General features: G+C 49.0%; 1 protein-coding gene across 1 annotated transcript in view; it reads right to left on the bottom strand.

Moving 5' to 3' along the window:
• LOC124043763 (nck-associated protein 5-like) overlaps positions 1 to 13163 on the bottom strand; it is a 135335-nt gene that overhangs the window by 104016 nt on the left and 18156 nt on the right. Inside the window, exon 2 of the mRNA XM_046362697.1 lies at positions 2930 to 3051. Within this exon, the coding sequence (XP_046218653.1) occupies positions 2930 to 2958 (29 nt within the window). The 5' untranslated portion in view covers positions 2959 to 3051. The remainder of the gene's footprint in view (positions 1 to 2929; positions 3052 to 13163) is intronic.

Here is a 13163-nt window from a genome sequence, read left to right as displayed (position 1 = left end):
ATTTGTTGAGCCGTTATCTAATAATTGGTAAGATGACCTTCTCATTAGATTACAAATTATACCGTTTTGATAGTTATTTAATATTGTTTTAAGTGTTGATAGTGTTAGCATTTTGCAAGAGAAATGTGTTGTTTTGGCAAACGCACTTGCAGTTTAGTGGGCTGTGTTTTACTGTTTGCAAAAGTGATCCCTGTTACGAGTGTTAGGCAATCGAGAAAAACTGTAATCGCACAAAGAGGCCTGACAGATATACTGCTAGGTATTGTTAAATGCATATTGGGGATCTGGGACCACTTAAACCTCTTGCATTACAAGGATAAAGCATTACATTTCTAATTGTGAAACGTTGCTAATGTTGCAAGCATTCGGTTCATGTGTGTGTGCATGCATGTGCGATTTCTGCACACCTATATGTGTGTGTGTGTGTGTGTGTGTGTGTGTGTGTGTGTGTGTGTGTGTGTGTGTGTGTGTGTGTGTGTGTGTGTGTGTGTGTGTGTGTGTGTGTGTGTGTGTGTGTGTGTGTGTGTGTGTGTGTGTGTGTGTGTGTGTGTGTGTGTGTGTGTGCGTATGCGCGCGTGCGTGCGTGCGTGCGTTCAACCCAACACGTGCATATTCCCCTTGTGTGTGGTTATCTAGATTTTCTCCATTGAAGCCACAGACAAAGGGACAACCACCTTATCACCAAATGGTTTGTTGCTGCACCATAACATTTTGCTGCCAAAGGCTACAATTCTCAAAACCTCCCCCCATCTCCAGCACACAATGTGTGAATGGATGCCCCAGTTTTACAAACAGGCCGTGAAGTGACCCCTTTCACCGTCCACTCCAATGACAGACCCTAACTACTGTGGCCCTGCTAATCCGAGGCAGGCAGGCAGAGACTAACTCAGAGCAGAATGCTGGCTTCTGCTCTCCAGGGTTGTCATTACTGAGCAGCCACAGCTTTCTAATGCACTGAGGTGTGTCTGGATACCAGAAGCTCCACAGGAAAAACACTTTTAATTCTGGAGTTGCGGCTGAATACTGTCAAGAGGGGGAAGCGGGTCACTGAAGTGGATGGTGTACTAGTTCACTCCAAAGGAAAGGTTGTCAGGCATTTTCAATTGTTCGGTTCTCCACCAGCAGTAATGAATGAAATAGTATCATCTGGTACAGGGACCACAGATATCAATTTACCTCTGTAACACCGGATCAAAAAGTGGTTTAATTCTTCTACACAATTATCATATCTCTCTGTCTGAAAATGGTCTGTACAACAGTTATTCGGCTCCGCCTCGATTAGACTACTTAGACTACGATTACTTTTGTCGGGAGACAAAACCTTTTTGTGTCTATTGAACTGGGTTTATTTATATACATAGTTGTAAAATGAAGATGTGTGCTTGTCAATTAATAGAGCAGTGCTTTAACAATCATTTGTATTTATCAGTTATGTTAATTGTTTTGAATTACTCATTAGTGACAAATAAAGTTCTTTAATTATGTTTTTTTTTATACAAATCTAATTATAGACATTACTTTAACTTCACTGGAACTCATACAATGAATGTTTAAAGCTTTAATCATTTGTACTGTACAATCATAACAATGAATCCAAATTAAATCATTTTAAAATGCGCGTAAACATAGATCTCTCTCGCACACTGAATGATGTTTATGTTTAAAGGAGCAAGTACCATGAAGATATAAACTAAACTAAGGAATCTATTTGATTGGATGTGCTTTTCTAAAACATTACATTTGCCATGCTTTGAAATCACAGACACTGCACGAAACCAGTGGTGGACTTACCATTAGGCAGAAGAGGCAATTGCCTCAGGCCTCACATCATCAAAGGGCCTTGTGAGTTGGGCATATTTTAAACAAAAATTACACTTGTAAAAAATTGAATAATCTCTCTGTTTGAGGCTCCCCCGTGCTCCGCTCGAGGCCTTTCATTGAAATTAAGCTGCAGGAATGAGGCTCTTTCAGAGTAGGGCAGAAAAAAAGAAAAAGAAAGAAAGTACACTTCGTTTTACCAGAAAAATTACACAAGTTAATGCATTTCTTTAGTAAAAAGACAGGTGCTACTGATTATACTACCATCGTCGTCGAGGCAAAGGACATGTATGTGTAGCTCATGTACTGTCTGTGATGCTATTTGGCTAAAAATAATATGGCTTGTCATACTATTTTTGGCCAGACAGCACCAGCTACATAGGCTACATATAGTAATACAGAGGGGCGCTGTTTTGCTCACTCAGATGCATTCTCCTGTGACATAGATTTAGCCACTTGCGAATTGAAGGAAAGTGCATGGTACACGGTCTGGATGCAGGAATTATTTTGGATGAATTATCACGCACTGAGAAGGTGATCAAAATAAAATAACATTAAATTCTGCAAAAAGTTTTTATTTCATATTAAGTTTTAGAGAAAATTGTTGACAGCTGGCTTTGTAGTTTTTAATTGAAACAACGTCAACAGACAACAACAGTACGGTACCCATCTGTCGATTCTGTGACCTTTACTGAATTTAAAGCTGACCTGGGTTCATATTACATATTACATACTGTGTTGGCCTTGTTTGAATATACTACCACAGTGTTTGGGTTGGGTTGCGTTGTCTGGGTTCTGTCTAGGTTGCCATGGGGTTCTCATGGGGTCACTATGCACAGTTCTTCAGGTGTTGCATAACACAAGGGAATATGTAAATGTCATTTTCCACCTGAAATTTCTCAAACATACAATTCCATTTCATGGAGGTAAGCTTTTTGTCATGGTGTTTATAGTGTTGGTGAGGTGTGGTTTGAGTTGTCATATAGCGATAAATATGCTAAAGGGTGTAATTCCCTCACACGAAAGTGACAGGAAACAATTGTGTTGGTTACACCTATGCTGCATGGCACCCTAAGGTGGTGTGGGTGGACGTGAAGCTGCGTTACAGTACCTGGAGTAGTGTTGTTGGAGTGACACCATCTGGCTATGTGTCTGCTGAGCCTTGTCCCTCTCCTCTCTCTCTCTACACCCAGATGTTGTTTGTTCTCCTGCTAGGCTGATGGATCACTCAGGCTGTAAGAAGAATGCATACCGGTTGTGACATAAATAAACATACTATTTTTTCTGTTCATCTTGCATGATATCATAGTCCTTTATCTACGCAAAGATAGCAGGTAACATCCCTTCACCTTATTCACCAACATAAGGACAAAGCAAATTGGCATGCTACTTGTGAAAACCTCAAAAACAATATGTGTTATAACCCCATCGTTGACAGGTTACAGGTCTGACTACATCTCAATGACATTTGGGAAAATACTTAGGGTGAACTGCAGTTGTGTCGATATGAAACAATCTGAGTTGTAGCCTGCCACCTACAGTGCCTTCAGAAATTATTCACACTAGTGGTGCGTGGTTCAGCAGTTTGTTCACCCGCAGCCACCTGCAATTGCTAATAACCCGTCCTCAACCACCCGACTCTATGTGATAAAGTGAAAATCTGAGGCCAGCACACGACTCTAACCCACAAATATAGTGTTCCCTTTTTATCTCTTGAACATGTTTTTCTTCAACATTTAGGCTACTCCTTTATTTATTGAATATGTAAGCCTATTGAACAGTAGCCTATGTGATGATGTGAGCTCTCTTCTGCTCTCTCATCATGTCGAACCACCGTTCTCCATTCCACATGCTGCCAAGTAGCCTACAAACATTTCCATTTCTATAAACTGCATTACTGCCATTGCAACTTATGAGCGCACCATTTGTTTGTGCTGTTGGAGGTAACACAAACTCAATCACTATTTCATTTGTTTATAAAAGAATGTGCTTTATTTTATGAGTTTTATTCATTGTAGGCTAAACCTGTTGGTTTGAGAGATTTGTGGGTGTTGGGCGTGCAGTGTTGCTGTCACGAATATTACCGAAGGTGACTCCCCTTCTTGTTCGGGTGGCGCTCGGCGGTCGTCGTCGCCGGTCTACTAGCTATCGCCGATCCGTTGTTCTGTGTTCGTTTAGTTTTGTCTAATTGGTAGCACCTGTTTCTAGTTTGGTTGTTAGGATAGGGTATATATAGTCTGTTTAGCCCGCTTCTGTTTCGTGCGGGCTTGTTCGTCTGTTTTGTTGGTTGAGTGTATTTTGTTGCATTTTGGGTTTCACGCTGTCCGTTTATATTTCTGTTCATTTGTGTTTTCACTTTGTACATGTTGTGTTTCGGGACATTAAAGCGTGTTGTTTTTCCCACATCTTTGCTCTCTGCGCCTGACTCCACACCTCTTCACTCATTATTGTGACAGAAGCCCGCACCACGATATGGAGTCAGCAGGAGCAGCGACCACTCCTCTTCCCACTATGGAGGAGAGAGTCCAACATCACACATCCATCCTCCATCGCCTAGGATCAGCGATGGAACGGATGATGGAGAGGATGGATCGTTGGGAGAGGAATGGTTTCCCTACTACTCCACCGCCAGCGCTCTGCACATGACACCTCCGAGGAAATACGATGGAACAGCTACAGGGTGCCAGGGATTCCTGCTGCAATTAGACCTCTACCTGTCCACCGTTCGACCGGCCCCCTCAGAGGAGGAGAGAGTAGGGTTCCTCATCACCTGCCTGTCTGGTAGAGTCCTGGAGTGGGCTAATGCGGTCTGGAACGGCCCGACTCGGCGAGAGACAACTACTCAGAGTTCATCCGCCATTTCAGGGCCGTGTTCGATCACCCTCCAGAGGGTCGTGCGGCAGGTGAGAGATTGTTCCATCTGAGACAGGGGGAAGAGGAGCGCGCAGGACTTCGCTGGAGTTCGGACCTTGGCTGCGGGAGCAGGGTGGAACGACAGGGCCCTGATAGACCATTACAGGTGTAGCCTGAGAGAGGACGTCCGTAGGGAGCTGGCCTGTCGGGATACTACACTTGGCCTGGATGGACTGATAGACCTGTCGATCCGGTTGGACCATCTGCTAGCTGCTCGTGGACGTTCTGAAAGGGTCTTGTCAGTTCTACCTCCTGATCCTCCTGCCCCTATTCCGATGGAGTTAGGAGGTACCGCATCAAGGAGATCGGAGGAGGAAGCTCCTCCTGTACCAGTTGTGGCCGGAGAGGGCACACGTCTGGTCGGTGCTGGAGATATTCATCTGGGAATCATGAGGGCAGGCAGAATACTCATCGGTCACCCCAGGTGTGTAAACACCACACTCTCCCAGATTTTCCTGTTGGTCACATGTTTCTATTAATTTGTTTCCTAAATTATTCTCCTTCTCTCCAGCATAAGGCACTGGTAGATTCAGGCACAGCTGGAAACTTTATAGATCGCGGACTCGCTCAGAGGTTGAGGATTCCGTTAGTAAAAGTAAACCCCCTTTTCCCGTGCACTCTTTAGATAGTCGACCATTAGGGTCAGGGCTGGTGAAGAAAGCCACAATTTCGTTGGAGATGATTACGCAGGGGAATCACAAGGAGCGAATTAGTTTGTTCCTTATCGATTCACCTGCGTTTCCAGTTGTTCTGGGGATTCCCTGGCTGGCTATTCATAATCCTACGATTTCGTGGAAACAGGGAACTCTACAGGGGTGGTCTGATGAGTGTTCAGGCAGGTGTGTAGGGGTTTCCATCGGTGCTACAACGGTGGAGAGTCCAGACCAGGTTTCCACCGTGCGCATTCCAGCTGAGTATGATGATTTGGCTATCGTTTTCAGTAAAAAAGAAAGCGACCCAATTACCACCCCATAGGCAGGGGGATTGCGTGATAAATCTCCAGGTTAACGCTGCACTTCCCAGGAGTCATGTGTATCCTTTGTCTCAGGAGGAGAAGGTGGCTATGGAAAATTATATCACCGAGGCTCTGGGACAGGGGTACATTTGGCCCTCCATGTCACCTGTCTCTTCGAGTTTCTTTTTGTGAAGAAAAAGATGGTGGTTTGCGTCCGTGTATTGATTATAGAGGTCTAAATTCCATCACAGTGGGTTTTAGTTACCCACTACCTCTCATTGCTACGGTAGTGGAATCATTTCACGGAGCGCAGTTCTTCACTAAACTGGATCTCAGGAGTGCTTATAATTTGGTGCGTATTCGGAAGGGAGATGAGTGGAAAACTGCATTTAGCACTACGTTGGGCCATTATGAGTATCGCATCATGCCATACGGTTTAAAGAATGCTCCAGCTATATTTCAATCCTTCGTGGATGAAATACTCAGAGACCTGCACGGACAGGGTGTAGTGGTTTATATTGACGATATTTTGATCTACTCCGCTACACGCACTGCGCATGTATCTCTTGTGCGTAAAGTTCTTAGACGACTGCTGGAGCATGACCTGTATGTGAAGGCGGAGAAATGTGAGTTTTTCAAACAATCAGTTTCCTTCCTGGGTTATCGTATTTCCAGCTCTGGTTTGGTAATGGAGGGTGACCACGTTAAGGCCGTGCGTAATTGGCCGACTCCGACCACGGTAAAGGAGGTGCAGCGGTTCTTGGGATTTACAATTACTACCGGAGGTTTATCCGGGGTTTTGGTCAGGTAGCTGCCCCTATTACCTCACTGCTGAAGGGGGGACCGGTGCGTTTACAGTGGTTTACAGTGGCGAACGGAGCTTTTCATAAGTTGAAGGCGATGTTTACTAAGGCGCCGGTGTTGGCACATCCGGACCCTTCTTTGGCGTTTATAGTAGAGGTGGACGCATCCGAGGCTGGGGTTGTAGCTGTGCTCTCACAGCGTTTGGGTGTGCCACCAAGCTCCGCTCCTGTGCCTTTTTTTTCTAAGAAACTCGGGCCAGCGGAGCGGAATTATGATGTGGGGGATAGGGAGTTGTTGGCTATGGTTAAGGCCCTGAAGGTGTGGAGACACTGGCTTGAGGGGCTAAGCACCCTTTCCTTATCTGGACTGACCATCGTAACCTGGAGTATATCCGATCAGCTAGGAGACTGAATCCTCGTCAGGCAAGGTGGGCCATGTTTTTCACCAGATTTCGTTTCACTGTCAGGTCCATCGATCCTACTCCCATCATTCCGGCAGCTCATTCGGCAGCTGGTGGCACCGGTAGTATGGGATGTGGACGCGGACATCGAGCGGGCACTAAGGGGGAACCTACGCCTCACAGTGTCCGGAGGGTCGTAGGTACGTGCCGCTGGCTGTTCGTGATCAATTGATTCGATGGGCTCATTGTCTACCCTCGTCGGGTCACCCAGGTGTTTATAGGACAGTGAGAGGTCTTGAGAGGAAGTACTGGTGGCCCACTTTGAGGAGGGATGTGCGATTCTATGTTTCCTCCTGTTCGGTGTGCGCCCAGAGTAAGGCTCCTAGACACCTGCCAAGAGGTAAATTACAACCTCTTCCCGTTCCACAACGGCCGTGGACCCATCTTTCGGTGGATTTTCTTACTGACCTTCCCCCCTCTCAGGGTAACACTACTATCCTGGTCGTTGTGGATCGGTTCTCTAAGTCCTGCCATCTTATCCCATTGCCCGGTCTCCTACGGCCCTACAGACTGCGGAAGCTCTTTTCACCCATGTCTTCCGGCACTACGGGGTGCCCGAGGATATAGTTTCTGATCGAGGCCCCCAATTTATCTCCTGTGTTTGGAGAGCATTTATGGAACGTCTGGGGGTCTCGGTCAGCCTTACCTCAGGGTATCACCCGGAGAGTAATGGTCAGGTGGAGAGAGTTAACCAGGAGGTGGGTAGGTTTCTGCGGTCGTATTGCCAGGACCGGCCAGGCGAGTGGGCGAGATATATTCCCTGGGCAGAAATAGCCCAGAATTCACTAAGCCACTCTTCTACCAACATGTCACCATTTGAGTGCGTGTTGGGGTACCAGCCGGTCTTGGCACCGTGGCATCAGAGCCAGACTGAGGCTCCTGCGGTGGAGGAGTGGGTACAGCGCTCTAAGGAGACCTGGAGGGCAGTCCAGGAGTCATTACGCCAAGCTAGTATAAGGCAGAAGAAGAGCGCTGACCGTCACCGCAGTGAGGCCCCATGTTTGCACCTGGGGACAGGGTCTGGCTCTCGACCCGTAACCTGCCTCTCCGCTTGCCCTGCCGGAAGCTGGGTCCGCAGTGTATAGGGCCATTTAAAGTCCTGAGGAGAATAAATGAGGTTTGTTATCGATTATCACTTCCTTCGTATTATTGTATTAACCCTCATTTCATGTGTCTCTTCTCAGGCCGGTGGTAGCTGGTCCCATGCAGGAAAATGAGGTACCAGAGGTTCCTCCACCCCCCTCTGGACATCAAGGGGTCCCCGGCGTACAAGATACGAGCTATTCTGGACTCGAGACGCCGGGTGAGAGGCTTGCAGTACCTCGTCGACTGGGAGGGGTACGGTCCGGAGGAGAGGTGCTGGGTTCCGGCGAGGGATATTCTAGACCCATCCATGTTGAGTGAATTTCATCGCCTCCGCCCGGATTGCCCAGCGCCTCGGCCTCCGGGTCGTCCCCGAGGCCGACGTCGGCGCGCTGCGGGAGCTGCTAACGCGTCAGGAGAGGGTACTGTCAGGAATATTACCGACGGTGACTCCCCTTCTTGTTCGGGTGGCGCTCGGCGGTCGTCGTCGCCGGTCTACTAGCTATCGCCGATCCGTTGTTCTGTGTTCGTTTAGTTTTGTCTAATTGGTAGCACCTGTTTCTAGTTTGGTTGTTAGGATAGGGTATATATAGTCTGTTTAGCCCGCTTCTGTTTCGTGCGGGCTTGTTCGTCTGTTTTGTTGGTTGAGTGTATTTTGTTGCATTTTGGGTTTCACGCTGTCCGTTTATATTTCTGTTCATTTGTGTTTTCACTTTGTACATGTTGTGTTTCGGGACATTAAAGCGTGTTGTTTTTCCCACATCTTTGCTCTCTGCGCCTGACTCCACACCTCTTCACTCATTATTGTGACAGAAGCCCGCACCACGATATGGAGTCAGCAGGAGCAGCGACCACTCCTCTTCCCACTATGGAGGAGAGAGTCCAACATCACACATCCATCCTCCATCGCCTAGGATCAGCGATGGAACGGATGATGGAGAGGATGGATCGTTGGGAGAGGAATGGTTTCCCTACTACTCCACCGACCCTCCCACCAGCAACTCTACCATCTGCCCCATATGGATCCGGTTCCAGCGCTCTGCACATGACACCTCCGAGGAAATACGATGGAACAGCTACAGGGTGCCAGGGATTCCTGCTGCAATTAGACCTCTACCTGTCCACCGTTCGACCGGCCCCCTCAGAGGAGGAGAGAGTAGGGTTCCTCATCACCTGCCTGTCTGGTAGAGTCCTGGAGTGGGCTAATGCGGTCTGGAACGGGCCCGACTCGGCGAGAGACAACTACTCAGAGTTCATCCGCCATTTCAGGGCCGTGTTCGATCACCCTCCAGAGGGTCGTGCGGCAGGTGAGAGATTGTTCCATCTGAGACAGGGGAAGAGGAGCGCGCAGGACTTCGCGCTGGAGTTCCGGACCTTGGCTGCGGGAGCAGGGTGGAACGACAGGGCCCTGATAGACCATTACAGGTGTAGCCTGAGAGAGGACGTCCGTAGGGAGCTGGCCTGTCGGGATACTACACTTGGCCTGGATGGACTGATAGACCTGTCGATCCGGTTGGACCATCTGCTAGCTGCTCGTGGACGTTCTGAAAGGGTCTTGTCAGTTCTACCTCCTGATCCTCCTGCCCCTATTCCGATGGAGTTAGGAGGTACCGCATCAAGGGAGATCGGAGGAGGAAGCTCCTCCTGTACCAGTTGTGGCCGGAGAGGGCACACGTCTGGTCGGTGCTGGAGATATTCATCTGGGAATCATGAGGGCAGGCAGAATACTCATCGGTCACCCCAGGTGTGTAAACACCACACTCTCCCAGATTTTCCTGTTGGTCACATGTTTCTATTAATTTGTTTCCTAAATTATTCTCCTTCTCTCCAGCATAAGGCACTGGTAGATTCAGGCACAGCTGGAAACTTTATAGATCGCGGACTCGCTCAGAGGTTGAGGATTCCGTTAGTAAAAGTAAACCCCCCTTTTCCCGTGCACTCTTTAGATAGTCGACCATTAGGGTCAGGGCTGGTGAAGAAAGCCACAATTTCGTTGGAGATGATTACGCAGGGGAATCACAAGGAGCGAATTAGTTTGTTCCTTATCGATTCACCTGCGTTTCCAGTTGTTCTGGGGATTCCCTGGCTGGCTATTCATAATCCTACGATTTCGTGGAAACAGGGAACTCTACAGGGGTGGTCTGATGAGTGTTCAGGCAGGTGTGTAGGGGTTTCCATCGGTGCTACAACGGTGGAGAGTCCAGACCAGGTTTCCACCGTGCGCATTCCAGCTGAGTATGATGATTTGGCTATCGTTTTCAGTAAAAAGAAAGCGACCCAATTACCACCCCATAGGCAGGGGGATTGCGTGATAAATCTCCAGGTTAACGCTGCACTTCCCAGGAGTCATGTGTATCCTTTGTCTCAGGAGGAGAAGGTGGCTATGGAAAATTATATCACCGAGGCTCTGGGACAGGGGTACATTTGGCCCTCCATGTCACCTGTCTCTTCGAGTTTCTTTTTTGTGAAGAAAAAAGATGGTGGTTTGCGTCCGTGTATTGATTATAGAGGTCTAAATTCCATCACAGTGGGTTTTAGTTACCCACTACCTCTCATTGCTACGGTAGTGGAATCATTTCACGGAGCGCAGTTCTTCACTAAACTGGATCTCAGGAGTGCTTATAATTTGGTGCGTATTCGGAAGGGAGATGAGTGGAAAACTGCATTTAGCACTACGTTGGGCCATTATGAGTATCGCATCATGCCATACGGTTTAAAGAATGCTCCAGCTATATTTCAATCCTTCGTGGATGAAATACTCAGAGACCTGCACGGACAGGGTGTAGTGGTTTATATTGACGATATTTTGATCTACTCCGCTACACGCACTGCGCATGTATCTCTTGTGCGTAAAGTTCTTAGACGACTGCTGGAGCATGACCTGTATGTGAAGGCGGAGAAATGTGAGTTTTTCAAACAATCAGTTTCCTTCCTGGGTTATCGTATTTCCAGCTCTGGTTTGGTAATGGAGGGTGACCACGTTAAGGCCGTGCGTAATTGGCCGACTCCGACCACGGTAAAGGAGGTGCAGCGGTTCTTGGGATTTGCCAATTACTACCGGAGGTTTATCCGGGGTTTTGGTCAGGTAGCTGCCCCTATTACCTCACTGCTGAAGGGGGGACCGGTGCGTTTACAGTGGTTTACAGTGGCGAACGGAGCTTTTCATAAGTTGAAGGCGATGTTTACTAAGGCGCCGGTGTTGGCACATCCGGACCCTTCTTTGGCGTTTATAGTAGAGGTGGACGCATCCGAGGCTGGGGTTGTAGCTGTGCTCTCACAGCGTTTGGGTGTGCCACCGAAGCTCCGCTCCTGTGCCTTTTTTTCTAAGAAACTCGGGCCAGCGGAGCGGAATTATGATGTGGGGGATAGGGAGTTGTTGGCTATGGTTAAGGCCCTGAAGGTGTGGAGACACTGGCTTGAGGGGGCTAAGCACCCTTTCCTTATCTGGACTGACCATCGTAACCTGGAGTATATCCGATCAGCTAGGAGACTGAATCCTCGTCAGGCAAGGTGGGCCATGTTTTTCACCAGATTTCGTTTCACTGTCAGGTCCATCGATCCTACTCCCATCATTCCGGCAGCTAAGCTGGTGGCACCGGTAGTATGGGATGTGGACGCGGACATCGAGCGGGCACTAAGGGGGGAACCTACGCCTCCACAGTGTCCGGAGGGTCGTAGGTACGTGCCGCTGGCTGTTCGTGATCAATTGATTCGATGGGCTCATTGTCTACCCTCGTCGGGTCACCCAGGTGTTTATAGGACAGTGAGAGGTCTTGAGAGGAAGTACTGGTGGCCCACTTTGAGGAGGGATGTGCGATTCTATGTTTCCTCCTGTTCGGTGTGCGCCCAGAGTAAGGCTCCTAGACACCTGCCAAGAGGTAAATTACAACCTCTTCCCGTTCCACAACGGCCATGGACCCATCTTTCGGTGGATTTTCTTACTGACCTTCCCCCCTCTCAGGGTAACACTACTATCCTGGTCGTTGTGGATCGGTTCTCTAAGTCCTGCCATCTTATCCCATTGCCCGGTCTCCCTACGGCCCTACAGACTGCGGAAGCTCTTTTCACCCATGTCTTCCGGCACTACGGGGTGCCCGAGGATATAGTTTCTGATCGGGGCCCCCAATTTATCTCCTGTGTTTGGAGAGCATTTATGGAACGTCTGGGGGTCTCGGTCAGCCTTACCTCAGGGTATCACCCGGAGAGTAATGGTCAGGTGGAGAGAGTTAACCAGGAGGTGGGTAGGTTTCTGCGGTCGTATTGCCAGGACCGGCCAGGCGAGTGGGCGAGATATATTCCTGGGCAGAAATAGCCCAGAATTCACTAAGCCACTCTTCTACCAACATGTCACCATTTGAGTGCGTGTTGGGGTACCAGCCGGTCTTGGCACCGTGGCATCAGAGCCAGACTGAGGCTCCTGCGGTGGAGGAGTGGGTACAGCGCTCTAAGGAGACCTGGAGGGCAGTCCAGGAGTCATTACGCCAAGCTAGTATAAGGCAGAAGAAGAGCGCTGACCGTCACCGCAGTGAGGCCCCCATGTTTGCACCTGGGGACAGGGTCTGGCTCTCGACCCGTAACCTGCCTCTCCGCTTGCCCTGCCGGAAGCTGGGTCCGCAGTGTATAGGGCCATTTAAAGTCCTGAGGAGAATAAATGAGGTTTGTTATCGATTATCACTTCCTTCGTATTATTGTATTAACCCCTCATTTCATGTGTCTCTTCTCAGGCCGGTGGTAGCTGGTCCCATGCAGGAAAATGAGGTACCAGAGGTTCCTCCACCCCCTCTGGACATCAAGGGGTCCCCGGCGTACAAGATACGAGCTATTCTGGACTCGAGACGCCGGGTGAGAGGCTTGCAGTACCTCGTCGACTGGGAGGGGTACGGTCCGGAGGAGAGGTGCTGGGTTCCGGCAAGGGATATTCTAGACCCATCCATGTTGAGTGAATTTCATCGCCTCCGCCCGGATTGCCCAGCGCCTCGGCCTCCGGGTCGTCCCCGAGGCCGACGTCGGCGCGCTGCGGGAGCTGCGCGTCAGGAGGGGGGTACTGTCAGGAATATTACCGACGGTGACTCCCCTTCTTGTTCGGGTGGCGCTCGGCGGTCGTCGTCGCCGGTCTACTAGCTATCGCCG

This window comes from Oncorhynchus gorbuscha, linkage group LG09, assembly GCF_021184085.1.
Source record: "Oncorhynchus gorbuscha isolate QuinsamMale2020 ecotype Even-year linkage group LG09, OgorEven_v1.0, whole genome shotgun sequence".
NCBI lineage: Eukaryota > Metazoa > Chordata > Actinopteri > Salmoniformes > Salmonidae > Oncorhynchus > Oncorhynchus gorbuscha.
This window is presented reverse-complemented; position numbering and strand designations above follow the sequence as displayed.